The sequence below is a fragment of the Mytilus californianus genome, unplaced genomic scaffold, assembly GCF_021869535.1.
Source record: "Mytilus californianus isolate M0D057914Y unplaced genomic scaffold, xbMytCali1.0.p SCAF_5, whole genome shotgun sequence".
In the NCBI taxonomy this organism is placed as follows: domain Eukaryota; kingdom Metazoa; phylum Mollusca; class Bivalvia; order Mytilida; family Mytilidae; genus Mytilus; species Mytilus californianus.
This window is the reverse complement of record NW_026262701.1, coordinates 5200447-5219259: the sequence shown is the minus strand read 5'-3', so window position 1 is coordinate 5219259 and position 18813 is coordinate 5200447. Positions and strand designations below refer to the sequence as shown.

Genomic DNA, 18813 nt, shown 5'->3' with positions numbered 1-18813 from the left:
TTTGCCAGCCTGTCTGTGTGTGATAAAACAAAGTGATCACATGACTACTTATTACAGGAGGTATTGCCCTTATATAGTAATTACTTTGCCAGCCTGCCAGTGTGTGATGAAACAAATTGTTTGGGATGATAACTTTAGAATTCCTTGCTTTTTTGGAATCAAAGATTTGTACATATAGTGATACAAATCCTTGTTGGAATGACGCTTATATATATTAAAGATCAATAGATCAAAGATCACACTTACTAAAAATAGGTCAGTTGGTTTCTGAATGGCATTCCTCTATGAGTTGCAGCACATTTACACAGGTGAAAATTTGCAATAATAGTCCCATGTTTATTATAAGTCCCTCAAATCATATTAGTATTTTGATTGTTTGAAATAAGTGTTTTTCTCTCAATAATGTACAGTGCAAGGGAGCATCAGTTGGCAGTGCCAGCTTTTACTTGTTAACCTGTGATTATTTTGTCCATTATACTGGTCTTATAGAGGTAGGTGTTTTTTTCTGAATTGATTTTCATTTTCCCATTGATTTAGATTAAATTGTGGATGTATGTGACATCATAAAACTAGTTGAATATCGTTTATGACCCCTTCTGTAGGCATGTGTATTTTGAAATTTTTAAGGGTCAATAATATCAAAATGGCAAAAATATTGAATTCAAGAGACATGCCATTTTGTTCATATACCAAAGAGAAACATTTACAGCAATAATATTTATTGTTTCATTGCATTTAATAGAAAATTGGGATTTTGTGGCAAATCAAGCCTAGATTTTTACAGAAAATCCACACACTTTATTAAATAAAGAGATATTCATTGTAGCATTTTAAACATAGATGACACTTGTTTTTCCATGTGCTAGCATTTATTATTACAAAAAGTCCTCAACAACCTTAGCGACCCAAAAACACTCCTGATGTGTGACTAAAGAGCCCACTTTAGAAGTAGTACGGTACTTGAATTGGTCATTATTTGTACTTGTTTTAATTAATATCTTAATCTTAAAACTTGTTTAAGGGAAATCATTGCTAATACTGCATGCAGTAATCCCCCATCTATTAAGTACCCAAATGTCAAGGCGAAAAGCTGGATTTTTTATAATATTACCATGTTTAGCATTGAAACAACAAAAGGGTACTTAAACCTTAATGCTGCTACAGGTTAACAAGTGGTCTTACAATGTATTACGAAAGAAATCTCTGAATTACTGAAAAAGATTTACTAAATTTTATCATCGGTACAAGGACATCATTCGTAAATATAAATCAACATGCAGACATCTTATACGTTCAAGTATTTCACATCCAATCTTTTATAGTAATATTCTATACAAAGCACAAAAATGTCAGCATTCACCTCAAAAGCTAACCAAACCTTTAAACAGAGTTATTCAGAAGGGAAATAGTTACAATACTGTTGTCAGGTCATTAAAGATGGCATATTTTGGAATTAATATTGATTCACTCACAGGGTCTTTGCATCGGAAATAAACACCAGTAGTCCTTTGTTAATTTATGTATCATTGTCATTTTCTTAGTTTCTTCTGTTACCTTTTCTGACATCAGACTCGGACTTCTTTTAAACTGAGTTTTAATACTGTGCGTATTGCTGTGTGTTTGTTTATTCTATATTGGCTAGAGGTATAGAGGGAGGGTTGAGATCTCATAAAACATGTTTAACCCCGCTGCATTTTTTCGCCTGTCCCAAGTCAGGAGCCTCTGGCCTTTGTTAGTCTTGTATGTTTTTTAATTTAAGTTCATTTATATGTTTCAGAGTTTAGTGTAACGTCCATTTTCACTGAACTAGTACACATTTTTGTTTAGGGGCCAGCTGAAGCCCCCCTCCTGGTGCGGGATTTTCTTGCTGTGTTGGACTCATTGGTGGCCTTGGGTTGTTTTCTGCTCTTTGGTCGGGTTGTTGTCTCTTTGATATATTCCCCATTTCCATTCTCAATTTTATTTGATGTTGATGACAAAGATTTATAAGTATTTTCGCTAACTTTCATAACTTGCGGTGATTCAAAACTGTCAATTGAACTGTAAATGTCTTTGGTTATTCGTGTCAGTGGGTTGCTGTCTCATTGACATATGTGATAAAACTTTACTTTGCCTTGTGCTAGCAATACATACTTTATCAGATTTTTAACAAATACTTCATAAGTTACTGGTATTCCAAGTCCACACTGAGAAGACAATACTTTCTACTAAATCCCATGTGATTGACACTTAAGCAGCAGTTGCTAGTTTAACATCTTTTGTTGACACAGCTGAGGATCTAACCCTTTACCTTTAGCCTTCAAGGTCAGCATTCTAACCCTAGAAGACCAAGGGTGCTCTTATCCTCATGTAGTGAACCAAACAGCACCAACCTATCAAGACAGTAATATGTGCATACCTATTCATAAACCATATAACAAAACTAAGGACTTTAAACATGATGCAAAAAAAACATGACTGTGTGTCCATAGGATCCCATGCCCTACTTTCACTGTCACATTTGTACATTGAAAAAACCAAAGGTCCGTCATAAAAATTTTGTGATCAAAGATGAAGGAAAAGCCTTTGAGGTATGATTTATCAACTGAAACTTCATAAATATATAAAATAACTAACCAGAAAACACTTCAATCTCTGAGGTACAACCAAGCCTCACATTCTGCTTGAAACTGAGCAATTATAAGACTGAAGACTAAATTGTCAATCATATGAAATTAATATGAAACAAATAGTTAAAGTCCATTGAGAAGTTTGTCCACACCTAAATATTAATCTCACTATATTTTATCCAGCTAAGTTATGTGTTGTTTTCTTTGTATGTCAGAGGAGTCAAGTGTTGGTGTTGAGTGTTTATTGATAATTCCTGTCAACCTTTCAGTGTTTTATATATAAAATGTGAACAATTTCGTTTTCATTGGAGCACTTGGTATTTTAAATAATTCCTTCCATGTCTGAAGAAGGTCTTGCTTTTTGGCATTGCACAAGGTCATGCCTTTCTCAGACAGTTTATGAGGTTTTTACACTTAATCTGTTGGATGTGTATTGATTGATACTTTAGTCTGGGAGAAAATGAATTATCTATTAATTGTAATTGGCTTTAAACTAGATTTCAGTAACTGTGAGTACTCTTGATTTCAGTGCTTTGTGTCCATTGTTTTTAAGTTAGTTGATTTTGTGCCTCGTACAGATCATTGGAGTTAAGCCATTTGCAACTGATTTTTACAGTTTTTTCTTATGTTGTGGTGTTACACCACTGCCCAAGTTGAGATTAGGGGAGAGTTGAGCACTCACAAACAAGTTAAACCCTGCCACATTTTTATGTGTCTGTCCCAAGTTGGGAGCCTGTAGTTCAGAGGTTGTGGTTGGTTCGTGTCTGTGACTGTCATTTTTTTTTCTGGTAAATTTTGTTTTGTTATAGATTAAGTCGTTCTGTTAGTGTTCTCTTTTGAATTATTTAACTTTTTTTATGTTGGGTCCTTTGATAGCCGACTATAAGGTGTGGATTTAACTCATCGTTGAAGGCCATACAGATTCATATAATTGCTTACATCCACTTCATTTGAACTCTGGTGGATAGTTGTCTCATTGGCAAGCATACCACATATCCTTATTTCTACATTGTAATGTTGACTATATAGAAGCACTAACACAGCTAATAACAAAATTTGTTGGCAAGGAAATATTACTCAAATTATCGATCTATTTATTTATTTTTTTGTATATCACACAATTCTTTAGACATTATATATTAAAAATGTCCAAATATTTGTATTTTTTCATAAATAATAATATAAAATATTTCACTTCATCAACAAAGTCAACATATACAACATGATGACCACATGGGCAACAACTGTTTTCTCATCATATATTATTTGCATTTATAATACCAAGGGGTATAACCCAATCATTCTTCGTCAATGGTGTAAATTGAGAATGTATGTAACATCTATACACTTTCATATATTCTCAGTTGATTTTCACAAGACTTTTATGCAGCATTTGTGATAATTGCAACAAGTTACATAAAATCATTCTCACGTTGTATAAATCATCATTAATAAGACTGAAACATGACTATACGCATAGTAAGGTCACATGATATGGTGTAAATATCAACGCTAAATTGGCACTTTGAATAATAATCTACAGAACATGCCTTTTCCAATACCTTTCACCAGTATAGCATTAATAATTCAACTGTAAATAATAGTATAAGAAACCATAGCATTTATTTAACTAAACAGGAACAAAATTTCATAAAAGAAGATTTCATAGATTTCTTTATAATTTTGAATGCAACACATGTATTTCAACATGTAAATGCTTTTTTTATTCCCATATCAACATTTTCTATCAAATATTCTACAAAAATGAAGATACATTTGATAGCTGACAAGATCATAAAGGATATTTTCAAATGAATGAAATTATGAATCAAATTAAATTGGCACATAACAAGTTGCATGGGTTAATAGAATATAAATATGGTTGGTGGTTTAAACTTGATAAAATCCTTAAAGGAATGCTAAAATCTGTTATAGTCAGATATCTTCTAAGACTGACAATGCTTCTAAAGTATGACTAAGTGAAAAATGAGGCTGAATGATAAAACTTTCACTCTATATCACAACTTTATAAATGTTCTGCCTGCATATTTGAAGCTTTGGTGTTTAATGTTGTTGGTTTGTACAGGACAAAATCAATACTACATACACATGGACTGTTCCAGTTCATGTAATAAAGAACCAGGTTTCTTTTATCAACCAATTCTATTGCTCTCTTTGTACAATGTATCTCAAGCAAGCGTTACAAGTTTTTCTAAGATTTTATATAGCATTAATTTACACATATCATTACTGTCAAACAATACTTCAAACTGGGTTAACATAATGTTTTTACTGAATCCACTGTAGGTAGTAGAGATTTTGGCCTAAATTTATCACAATTTTCGTTAAAGGCACTCTGTTGGTCAACGTAGGTAGTCTGCCACACTGGCGAATGCACATGACCCGATTGCTGCCTTTGACATCAGTTTCATGCATTCTGTTGATTGAGCGATCACTAATTCTAATGGAGGCTGTTTAGGCAAACCATAGGATTCTGAAAAATATTAAGAAAAGTTAGGAATCAGAAATAAAAGAAGAATGTGTCCATGGGACATAGATGCCCGTGCTTGTAAATATACAGCAAATTCAGCAATTTTCCATTTATAAAGAGACATAACTCGAAAACTGTTTAAGTGATGTCACCCAAATTTCTAACTTGATCTGTGTTTAGTGGAAATAAGCCTTGTGTATAAATCTCACCACATTTGGTTAAATTAGAGGAAAGTCAGAGTGTGGAAACAGCAAATTCAGCAATTTTTCCATTTATAAAGGACATAACTCAAGAACGATGAAAGTTATGCCACACAATTTCCATCTTGATCCGTGTTTGGTGGTAATAAGCATTGTGTATAAGTTTTATAACATTTTGTTATAAAAATAGTCTTGGATCTTTTGAGACACTTAATATAAACTTGTGCAGAAAGATCATTCTTTGGAATCATTCTATGGGTTGTGGAGGTTGAAAATTGCCTTCAAAGTATTCAAGACAATTTTTTCTTCAACAGTACTTAATTATTCATGGAATACTGGTATACTTTAAAGACATCAAAGAATTTCATACTAAAAGAAACTCGCTTAATGGCAGGCATTCTGTTGTGTGCTGTTTTCCTAAGTTGTATTTTTTATTGGTTTTTAGTGTTTTTTTTTCAATCACTTTGATGCATTGTTGTTTTGTTGATTAAATAACGATGACCTGGTTAAAATATATGTTTTACAATATTGCTTTTATATAGCCCATACTGGTCTTAGAATGTAAACTTCATTTTATATTTTGATTTGAGTGAGCAAGAATGAACCTGTTCTTGTGCTAAGCATATCCCCCTTGCAATTCAAAGTATGGGAAAAAACAAGATAGGCATCTGAAAGATCCTAAAAATACTCAAAACTTTACAATACAACTGATCACTGTCAAGCTGTTGACCAAATATGAAGTCATTCTATTTAGTAGTAACAGAGAAAAGTATGGCTGAAATATTTGAGGTACTTACAGATATGGTGAATGCAATATAGCTCTCATTCATAGAGTGGGGGTATAATACATACTATTATTATGTTGCACTAATCTTACCTAATATAGAACTATTGAGGGAAGCACAAACTTTTTCTCTTTGCACTGGATCTAACTGGTATCCCATAGGACTACTCCATGGATCAGAATAAGCTACTAAACTAAAAGCATCCTGAAATAATATATTAAAATCAATCATTCCTTTTATACTGGTAATGGATTTATACAGTGACATAATGAATTGATCTGGAAAATTTCCTTTTATGGACTTCTAACAAACTAATAAATTAATAATTAACAAGAGTGCAGATGCTGAAATGTCTTTTCTACTTATAACTGAATTATACTTTGAAAGTATTTAAGATTAAGATTTTACTACTAGGATCACATACCTTAATATTATCAATAATGCATGTAAATGTGGTCAAAGGCAAATGAACCATGCCAGACGCACATGAACAACTCAATATCATTTCATATACCTATTCCTTATTGTATCTGCTAAACAGACCTCAAATCATAAAATTAACACTCAGCAATGGACCTTTAAAATGAGGTCAAGGTTCCGGTGATTGACATGTGCACCTTCTAAATACTCCATAAAACAAATATACTTGATCTATGGCTTATAGTAGTGTCTGTGAAACAGACCTTACCAAAAAAAACCTAATGTTGATCAATGAACCACTGAAATGAAGAAAAGGTCAGATGAACCCTACTAGATGAACATGTTCACTTAACAATCATCCAATACACCAAACAATTTTGTCTTGAACCCCTTCATAATTTGTAATTGGTAAATATAGTTTATACAGGAAATATTTGGTCACCTACCTAAATCACAGGATAGCTTAAACCTGTACCTGAAAACATCACTAATTTGCAAATTAGGACTTTTACATGTACATACTATAGGTACTCTTTGTGTTACTGATCCTTTTTGCAATTCTGCAATTTACAGGTTAACCTTGGCTACTATAGTTTATTTTAGAAAACTATGAAAACAGTAAAAATCAACATGTTAGGGGCAATATTTTTCAGGGTTAATAAATCGTTTACAATTTAAACCTAGCTCCAATATTTTTCTCCGATGCAAAAAAAAAGATACATCAGGGGTAATAATTCCAAACACAGTTGATAGATTTGTCTCCAATTTTCAGGGTAGATACATCTTGTCATGTTGATCCTTTTTGCAATTTACACTTTTAAACTAGATCCTATAGTTTTCACAATTGACAACCAACTATTGGAAAAAATCTGGGCAATAACCCCAAAATGAGTAGTTAGATTTTTCTTGAATTTTCAGGGCGGATACATCTTGTCATGCAGATAATTTTTGAAATTTACACTTTTAACTAGCCAATATAGTTTTTGAAACAATGGATTGGAAATGCAAAAAATGTTAAAAAAAAAATTTCAGGAATAATAACTCCATAACAGGTGGACAGATTTTTCCAGATTTTCAGGAAAGATAAAACTTACACTGATAATTTCTTCCCTCTTAATTATTCTCTAATTGCTATAGTTTAAGAAATATTTACAAAACTGTAGTTTGACCCCTATGTTCTATTTTAGACCTGGGAGCAATGTTGGTTGATAAACCTGAACAAAATCACAGTTTGTAGTTGTTGACATCCTACAGATGAAGCAAGACAAACTTTGGTTTCAATCCATTAAGCAGTTAAAGATATGGTTTTTAAAAAAAAGTATCTGAACAATGGACGCAAAAAGATGGCAAAAGCTGACACAAGCTAAAATTGAATGATTTCAGATGCAACTTTATCCCACTCTATAACTGGCTATCAGTACTGCAGATGTAATAGGTAATACATATCAAAATCTGTTGTACACGATTGGAAAAAATTCATTGTATTACAATGGCAATTGGAAAATGCAGACAAAAATCTATTGTATACAATTCCCAAACCAATTGTTTTTAAAAGTAACTGAGAACACAGAGCATATGGTATCTGCCTTACCAATAGCCCCTAATAGGATCACTGGTGTGTATATATTTTTCCAGATTTTACACCTATATCAGCCATGATTATCTTACTTGTAACATTTTTTCATTAGGATCATTATGTCCATATTGTGCCTTTAGTTGGTTGTGCATGGCTTTAAGTTCCCTACCGAAAACCAACATCTTTTCTATAGCTCCCTGACTGCCACCACATAGATGTCGTTTCCCTGAGTGATTATCTATATCTGTAATAAACAACAACCTATTTCAGCTACTTAGTTTCAATATCTGACTAATACTAAATAGATTAAATTTGTTTCTGAACAAGATTTTGACCTCATCATGCTCATCTGATGCAATGGTAAAAGTTATAAAATAATCTTGTTATGTAACTGTGTTTATATTTATTTTGTTCAGAATGTTTTTCATACCTAAATTTTAATGTCAAAATGTCAAAATATGGCTATTACTGGAAGTTTTTCCTTAAATGCAATTGAAGGCCTAAAGCAAATATGTAAGACCAAATAAAAAATATAAACACTGATACCTGACAGACTAATGTCTTGTAAACATCTGAAGGATGTTTAATGGAGATTTATTAAACTTCCCAAATCAAAAATGCAAAATAATTAGCCTGATCCTATCTTCTCCTTTAGAAGTATACATAATATTGCAAACCTACCCATTTCTTCTGAATTATTACAAACGTCACCATTTTTACTAAATCCGTTAACACAGAGGGAGGTACCGTTAGTCACATGTTTACCATCGTCTATTACATTGTCACACATATCTACATCGTCACTTTCAATCACCGGTATGTCTTTGCCATTCATGGCTATGTTTGCTGCATTCATTTCTTCCTCATTTATTGGTTTGAGATCACAATTACTGTTCTGATTATTTATTTGTGAACTTTGACTTGTTGACCCTGAACAGTAACCTTTGACCCCAATGGGTCTACTGGGACTACTGCCCCGAGATCCAACTGGAGTGTTTCTGGCTGAATTCAAACTGTGATGTACCGGACTCATATTTGGACTTGACCGATTACTTCCTTGTGATTTTGGGCTCCTTATGGCAGGGCCACGTACTTCACTGTCCGTCCCGTTCACCATTTCAATAAATTGTCTACATTTTAACATAAATAATAAATTAAGATTGTGTTCTAATAATCCAGGATATAATTCTTGTGCTGTCTCTATAGCTTCTCCCATTCTTCCTGCTAGCACTAACTTCTGTATTCCTGCAAAAATTCATATACTAATTATCATTTTATTAATACCTAGCAAAAATGTATATACTGTACTACTAATCATTATATAAGTAGAGAGCAAGAAACACAGTAAAGGGCTGAAAGGAACTGTTTCTGTTTGTAAACTTTAGCATTTTATTTTGACAGTAATGAATTAAACTCAACAAGTGAAACTGCGAGCTACTGCTCACTGATGATACCCCCGCCCAAATATTTCGGTAAACAGGAAGTTGTTGAGTGATGAATCTGAAAACAGTATACCCCACTTTTTTTAAAGCGGGGGTATAAAAAGGTTATTTATTAATCATTGGTCTTTTCAATAGACATTCACTACTATTTTAAATTTCCTAGTATTCAATATACGCTTCTTCGCTTGTTTTAGAATATCACTAAAACATATTTTGTGTGTGTGTGTTTATTATATGTAGGGATTGTTTGTGTTATAAGGAACTTTTTCTTTTACCCAACCAAGCATTAAGTACTGATATGATATGACTGTATCATGATATCCTGTACTCCTTTTAACAAATTTCCATCACCATATATATTTATGAGGATAATGGAGGGCTGTTTAATGTCCACAGGTATTTTCATAAGTAGCTCTCAAATTAATCTTTCCCCTAAATATTTTTCTTGAACATCTGTATTGTATTCTCATTTGAATACTCTTAATAACAATACTCTCAGGGCAGTATTGTCAGCTTTGACATTTATCTATTGATGTATCTAAATCAATATCAGGACTAAAAAGTATATAATTTTTGTAGATTTTATGTTACCAAACATGGACATAAAAAATGTTATTATTTTGCTTCCTTTTCAGCTCACCTGGCCCGAAGGGCCAAGTGAGCTTTTCTCATCACTTGGCGTCCGTCGACGTCGTCGTCCGTCTTCGTCCGTCGTTCACTTTTTACATTTTGAACTTCTTTTAGAGAACCACTGAATGGAATGAAACCAAACATGGCATGAATGTTTCTTATGAGGTGCTGACAGAGTGTTGTTACTTTGAAGCCGAACCATAATCCAAGATGGCCGCCAGCAGGGGACTTAGTTTAACATGGGACCCTATGAGAAATACATACAAACGTCTTCTTTTAGAGAACCACTGAATGGAATGAAACCAAACATGGCATGAATATTCCTTATGAGGTGCTGACCAAGTGTTGTTACTATGAAGCCGATCCATTATCCAAGATGGCCGCCAGCAGGGGACTTAGTTTAACATAGGACCCTATGGGAAATACATACAAATGTCTTCTTTTAGAGAACCACTGAATGGAATGAAACCAAACATGACATGAATGTACCTTATGAGGTGCTGACCAAGTGTTGTTACTTTGAAGCTGATCCATCATCCAAGATGGCCGCCAGTGGGGGACTTAGTTTAACATAGGACCCTATGGGAAATACATACAAATGTCTTCTTTTAGAGAACCAATGAATGGAATGAAACCAAATATGGCATGAATGTTCCTTATGAGGTGCTGACCATGTGTTGTTACTATGAAGCCGATCCATAATCTAAGATGGCTGCAGCGGAGGACTTGTTTAACATAGGACCCTATGAGAAATACATACAAATGTCTTCTTTTAGAGAACCATTGAATGGAATGAAACCAAACATGACATGCATGTTCCTTTTGAGGTGATGACCAAGTGTTGTTACTTTGAAGCTGATCCTTCATCCACGATGGCCGCCAGATGGGGACAATGTTTAACAAAGGACCCTATGGACAATACATACAAATGTCTTCTTTTAGAGATCCACATACTGAATGGATTGAAACCAAACATGGCATGAATGTTCCTTATGAGGTGCTAACTAAGTTTTGTTACTTTGAAGCTGATCCTTCATCCATGATGGCCGCCAATGGGGGGACTTCCTTTAACATAACACCCTATGGGAAATACATACAAATGATGTGCACTGAATGGAATGAAACCAAAACATGGCATAAATGTTTCTTATGAGGTGCTGATGAAGTGTTGCTACTTTGTTGCTGATTTACTGTTCAAGATGGCCACCAGGATTTTTTATTAAATTACAGGACCAATATTAAACCAAATTTGGCCTCACTCATTATTAGGGTATCTGTTATGATTTTAATCTATTTTTACATGATTTCCAAAACCAAAGTAGAATCAGGTGAGCGACACAGGCTCTTGAGAGCCTCTAGTTATTATATACGTTTATGTAACTTTATTGCTGGCATGTGTACTTATAAAGGAAGACCCACTTTGTCTGTTTTTAACTGAGGCAAGATCTTCGTCAAACGACTGTCCTGTAGATTTCGAAAATGCTTCAGCTGTAGCACAATACCCATAATGCACTAGATATGTTGAAACAATTCTAAAATTAAAGAGAATTAAAAATAAAGTTGTATTTAATTAATTAGTTATGATATTCAGTGATTTAAAGTTTAACAGGAAGATTGGGAGATTACAAGAATCTTAATCCATATGAACAATTTTCTTCAAATAACCAAAAGAAACATTCAAAATTACATGCAATTCTTGTAATTTGTTGCTGTATATCTTATTTGTTTCTTGTTTTTTGTTCTGTACATAAATCAGGTTGTTAGTTTTCTTGTTTGGGTTGTTTTATATTTGTCATTTTGGGGTCTTTCATAGCTTACTATGCAGTATGGGTTTTGCTCATTGTTAAAGGCCTATGGTTGTCAGGAAATAGAAGTTCCTTCATAATATAAGTTCAAAGGGGAAGAAATATTCTGTAATAATATTTCCACTGGAACAAATATTACAGTGTCAGTATTAGTTCCTTCAGGAACAGATATTACTGGATTGTTTATAACAAAGTTTCCAGGGGAACTTCTGTTAGGCAGAACAAATATACATTGACACGGTAACATATAGTTTTTATCTTCTACAACATTTGGTCTTCGGTGGAAACTTGTCCCATTGGCAATCATACCACATCTTATTTTTTTTAAAATTAATTACATTTTAGGGCCAAATAAGCTTTAAAAGTAACTTTTTCTTCTGTTGGTAAGGAACTGAAGGTCATGGTCACAAATTAAATTAAACAGATGTTAACATTTACAAATTTTCATTTTCCACTGGTATTCTTTAAAAGAAAGGACGATAAAAATTGCACAAATCTTACTGACCTTTGTAATGCTGTCTGCCATTCCCCCTTTTTGTCATTGACTGGGAATCTTTCTATTGTCAGTTTTGTCTTCATGTGCCATTCCTAGAGAGACAATTTTCAATGAAATAAACTTTAAAAATGAGAGTAACACTCAATGCCCCCTCCGCTGCGGCGGGGGCATACAAATTAATGATAATCAACAAAATTTGTAGTTTACAGATATGAACTTACAAGTTCCACAAATAATCTGATTCTGCCAAGAAATGTTTGTATTTTTACTGGTAATTTGATGAAATTCAAATAATCACTTTCATGTTTATTGCTTTTTAGTACAGTTGCCTATTGAAATAATACAATTTTATTTTTAAATTCTGTAGTTTCAAAATCAGGAATGCCCACATTCAATTATGTTAAGTTAGCTGGGTTAAACCAAACAATTAAAATTTGTATTTGCTGCTTCTTGATAAAGAACGCAACATTTTTACACCAAACAGACTGCTCTTATTGTTTATAGCTGATATCTTAAGTAAAAAGAAATTAATTTGTTTAGCTAAATCTTTAACATTGGTGTGATGGTTTGACAGGATAACTGCTGCATTATAAAGTTAGCTCTTAAAATATCTATGTACCTTCATATAATCTTCTATGTCAAATATAAATGGTAATTGTCCAAAGTTTGCTTCAACAACCTCTCCTGGTGTCTGCAGTCCTACTGTAGGGTATAGTGACAGCTATAAAAGGTAAATACTTACAAATAAAATTAAACATTTTATGATTTATATCAATCTCAAATTTACAAGTAACAATCACTATATATTCTAACTTATACATATACAATATAAGCAAACAAACACCAAACCTTTTCAACTGATTTTATAGTATATTTTGATGCTGTGCTGATACACACCACTGTCCATGGTCAGAGGAGGGTTGGTCACCCACAAACATGTTTAACCCCACCATATGCTGTATGTGTTGCGTCCAAAGTCAGAAGCCTATAATTAGTTTCTGTATGACATATTTGTTTTTCTTTTGTTGTTTTGTACACAATTCAGGTACTGAATTGAGGCTTGTATAGTAAGCGGTTTTTATCTCAAAAATTAGTATTGCCAGACAGGGGTGCGGATTATAGAGTACAATAAGCAAGAAATAAGAGAAAAACTTAATTTTGCGAGGTTTGATTACGTTCCGCCATGTTTGTTTATCAGCCGGGAACCAGCTTAATCATTCAATGTATAAACTACAAAACGTAATCAGTTATTCGTTCCGTTGGTGTTTCATACTGACGCATGCATTTTGTTTTAGCTGAAGATCATTCAAACATCAATGTTATGGATATATTTAATAGTGTTTAACCAAAGAAGAGAACTGTTTTAGCTTCAAAATCATATTCTAGTAGTAACTATGAAGAACAGGTTTTCTGCACACTCTCACCGTAATTATTTTCAATTTGCACATGCTATCAGAACTTCCAGTTAAAAGGAAATACAACTTCCCCAATTGCTCATTCATGATTTTTACTTATTTTAACACTCATGGACTTTTCTTGTATCATTTACAAGCATTTTCAACTTCTACTTTATGATGGAAAACAGGTTTTTCCATGAAAATACGGCAAACAATCACACACGATTTGAAATTACTGAAATTTCACAAGGCATTTTCAAGTTAGTTACAAAAAGTTTATTTTCTTGAATATTCGCGAAAAGGGGGGTGCCCACAATATACCAATGCGGACTTTACAAGCCTGATTACGGTAGATGGTTTTCTCTTTTGAATTGTTTTACATTTTGATAAGTCAGGGCCTTTTAGAGCTTGCTATGCCATTTGGGTTTTGTTCATTGTTGAAGGCCTCTTGGTGACCTATAGTTGCTAACATCTCTCTGTAGGATAGTTGTCTCATTTGCAATCATACCACATGTCCTTATGTATAAAATACATATATGCATAGAGTAGTACAATATAAGACATGCAACATTGGTGAAAACACAATATCTTCTTGATTGTGACTTTACATATACTTTTATATTTGTGTGTATTTGCTTGAGTGTCCTTTAAGCACCTGCCCTTGGTGACTCCTGCATATGGACAACAATACTATTTGGTCATATGCATCAGTCAGGAGATGGCTTAACTCATAAAAGCTATTTTTATAATGGATGTGATGCTGCTTATGGTGCATGGTCAATTATTGTTTATAAGGCTATATATATTATTAATTCAATTTATATTTCATGTTTGAGTTGTTTTTCTTGTGTATTGTCTATATTGCAATTGTTTAATATAAAAAATCACTGTACTGATTATGCCCATAATGGGTCGTCTATTGAAAATAAAAATTTATCTATCTATCTATACAGAATAAAGTAAAATCAAGTTTTTCCAGCAAAGAAAATCAGGCACTCAAATAACAACATTACAATGATTCATTTTGATAAGTTCTAGATTTAAGTATTTGATATTTTTTTCTGATTCTGATATACTTTGCAGACTAAAGCATTTTATTAACTATGACTTACTGTATTTATAGGTAGATCTGTAAATGCTACTCCTGTAAGAAGAAATAAAGCATTAAATATACAGGTATTCATCATCAAAAAATACATCCAATATTATTTGAATTTAATTTGCTTTACTGATATAACTTTAGGAAATTTCAGCGAATGTACTGGATCATAACCAATGCAGAAATCATGGGTCATAATATCTTCAAAAAAGTTTTGAAGATGTCATCTTGTTTTGGTTGCCTGTTACTGATTTTTTTTGTCCCAGATGTTATGTTGAACATGTAATATGTTATAACTTATATATTTTCAGTGAATATTACTCCCTGTATGACCCTAATCTATCCCTGTATCAATAGATACTAGTACCCAATAAATCGGATGAAATTTTAAATAAAGTAAACAAATAATGCCAGACGATTTTAATTTTTTCATATGGTAAGTTTTTTCTTTATATTTACTTTTCTCTTGATGATACCATTTCAATGTTATAAATGTTCAATAAAGTTACAAATCTATATGACTGTACCTAAATTAATTCCATTTTTAGTATAGAAACATGTGTGATCGATCATGTTAACACAACAACCAATCACATCTCCTGTAGTAAATGTTGGACCATACGGCTGACCGGAACCTGACGAGCAGAAGGAATGACCATCGTCACCATGGTAACCAAATGAATTCTTATCCCAGCCTGGAAGTCTGTTCATATTAACACCCTGAGCTGATAATCCAATTCCCATGTACCTACAAATAAACAATAAAAATACAAATTATGGCAGCCATATAAAAAAATCCATTGGCAAGAATATGTAAAACTCTGCTTTCCTCAAATGAATAATCCTGAAAAAAAGTATGAAAAATAAAATAAGGTATTGCAATGTGCTACATCAGTTGTCATTTTGGGGATTTTCTTCTCAATGTTATAAAACAACAAAGTACTTATAAGCCCCATTTGATTTAATCAACAATCCAGACAACTGTTATCAGACACCTATCATGGATGATTGTTTGGTGTTTAATGCCACTTTCAGCACTATTGTGCTATTTCATGGTGGTCAGTTCTTATTGGTGGAGGAAGCTGGAGTCCCCAGAAAGGACCAACGACCTTTGGTAGGAAAACTGACAATCGTAGTTAATTATGATTGAAATCTAGCCCACCTGCCACATACAGGAGTCAAACTCACAACCTCAGTGTTGACAGGCTAGTGATACAGTACTTTGACTTTTAGACCACTTGGTCACCGAAGCCCTGACTTGCATCATGACCTAACTAGATTAAAGGAATGCATATTCATACATGTTTATAAACACAAGTTCAATATTTGTAGGTTTGTTAAAAAAATAGAAGAAAAGTATTTAAATTTGACTGCTTCTGATTTTTTAAAAGTTTTTATCCATCATTTAGGGCATGAGATAAATAGACTTCATGGTTATCACATGTATTAATTTTGTTTATATCAAATCTTTTCATTTTTCATGTATTAATTTTGTTTATATCAAATCTTTTCATTTTTCATGTTATTAATTTCTGTCCACCTTATGCTTCATATGCTGTAATGTATTCTATTATCGGACTAAATTTAAAGTGAAATTTGTATTTAATAACCGTCAAATATGAATTCAAGTGTATAAATTTAATGCCTCTTCAATGTTGTCCTTTCCATGATTGTAAATTTGAAATAAGTTGCCTTAGCCATTCTATCAGAAGACAACGTTAACCATGCATTAGAAGATCTGTTGAACGAACAGATGTCTGATGTACAATACATATCCTATGGCCCATCTATTTTTAGCACTTCTATTAAGGAAGAACTACATATCAATCAGAGAAAATTGATAAGTGGTTGGTGCACAGAAGTCAGGACCAAAATTCACCATGCAGTATGCTATAAATCTTGTAAAATCTATCAGAAAGGTGATTGGTATTGTAATTTATTTACGACTGTAGGGTAATGAAAACCATATGCTCACAGCTACATCAATCTCACTAAGAGGATTGACCACCTATTTATAACTAAAAATCATATTATGACCTCAGCAAGTTATTTTCATCTTGTTGATCAGTAGGTAAATCATTAGCACTGACACTTATTTCTCTTAATATTCACTTTTTTAGTTACTTATAATAATATAACTAAGCACACTGCTTGTTCTTTATATCTTTGTATTGAAACATGTAATTCTTGAGCCAACTTGGCTGATAAACTGTTTCAAACAGAGTTTCTAAATTCTATTCTTTCACATGTAATTACATGTATTAGAATATGTGTATGTATTTTTATATTCGATTGGAGGAAGCAGATTGTGCATCTCATAAACATACCTGCATGATAAGTGTCAATAATATTCACTGCTATTCATCAGATAGATATGTATTTATAATTTCTTATGACATTTCCTGACAAAACTCACAAATCAACATAAAACCAGACATTTCAAATGAAGAATAAGATACATGTATAAATTATTCCATAACAGGTCATATAGTACGATTGACTGATATTCTCCATATTACCTTCCTTATCAATTCATGCAAGTTACCATTTGCCAACTAGTATACAAATATATCATTACTTCTATCTATAAATAAATTGGTTCATTGTCTTTTCTCTGTCAGCTTGAAAATACTCGCAAATAAGGCCAAAAATAACATTGTAGCTTCTCATATTTTTACTTGAACATAAAGGCAAATTTTTATTCACATCCTTATTGCTGATACTGAACAAAAGAACGGATAATTCTCAGATATAGAGCTCTGTTATAAATAAATTTTCAGCAATTTTGCAATTAACAAGATAGGATGATCAGTTATTTCATATAGTTTGACAATTTCGAACTTCTCATTTTTTGGGATATCCCCCCCCCCCCCCCCCCCCCTTTCCCCTTATTACATGAATTTAAGAACCACTGAAACTTGGATTTATTCCATATTCTAATACTTTTCATGCTTTCAACTATCCTAACATATAATCAGTAAAATCACAATACATATCTATAAACTTTCAAATATATAATTTATAATCTTTAATTCATATTTGTAAATCAATTTTTGATTATTCAAAAATAATTTCCAATTTAAGAGACAGCAGTTCTTGTAAATTCAAGATTATGTTGAATGTTGCTCTACAAAAATAGAATTTTTCAAATGACATTCACCTTACAAATAATTTTATAAACTATTAAATGTCCTTGCCATTTCCTTTATAGAAAACAAACAATATGAGAAGTTCTAATTTGATTAATGGTTGTCCTACTTTTCAACCTGATATACAAGATCATCTTCCTAAAGTCCCACGTCTCTAACATTACCTTTAGGAGGTATTACTGATATACAAGGTCATCTTCCTAAAGTTAGAATTTTCCATGTCTCTACCATTACCTTTAGGAGGTATTATTGATATACAAGGTCATCTTCCTAAAGTTAGAATTGTCCACATCTCTACCATTACCTTTAGGAGGTATTATTGATATGCAAAGTCATCTTCCTAAAGTTAGAATTGTCCATGTCTCTACCATTACCTTTAGGAGGTATTATTGATATACAAGGTCATCTTCCTAAAGTTAGAATTGTCCACATCTCTACCATTACCTTTAGGAGGTATTATTGATATACAAGGTCATCTTCCTAAAGTTAGAAGTGACCACGTCTCTACCATTACCTTTAGGAGGTATTATTGATATACAAGGTCATCTTCCTAAAGTTAGAATTTTCCATGTCTCTACCATTACCTTTAGGAGGTATTATTGATATACAAGGTCATCTTCCTAAAGTTAGAAATGTCCACGTCTCTACCATTACCTTTAGGAGGTATTATTGATATACAAGGTCATCTTCCTAAAGTTAGAATTGTCCACGTCT

The 18813-nt window shown here is 32.7% G+C and overlaps 1 protein-coding gene across 1 annotated transcript in view; it reads right to left on the bottom strand.

Moving 5' to 3' along the window:
- Nucleotides 1-3691: 3691 nt before the first annotated feature.
- The window catches only part of LOC127702522 (ran-binding protein 9-like), a 35032-nt gene continuing 19910 nt past the window's right edge, over nucleotides 3692-18813 (bottom strand). Inside the window, exons 3-11 of the mRNA XM_052206761.1 lie at nucleotides 15478-15698; nucleotides 14964-14995; nucleotides 13074-13175; nucleotides 12464-12546; nucleotides 11573-11685; nucleotides 8763-9326; nucleotides 8174-8325; nucleotides 6178-6289; nucleotides 3692-5103 (exon numbers count right to left, since the gene is read on the bottom strand). Coding sequence (XP_052062721.1) covers nucleotides 4973-5103; nucleotides 6178-6289; nucleotides 8174-8325; nucleotides 8763-9326; nucleotides 11573-11685; nucleotides 12464-12546; nucleotides 13074-13175; nucleotides 14964-14995; nucleotides 15478-15698 — 1510 coding nt within the window. The 3' untranslated portion in view covers nucleotides 3692-4972. The remainder of the gene's footprint in view (nucleotides 5104-6177; nucleotides 6290-8173; nucleotides 8326-8762; nucleotides 9327-11572; nucleotides 11686-12463; nucleotides 12547-13073; nucleotides 13176-14963; nucleotides 14996-15477; nucleotides 15699-18813) is intronic.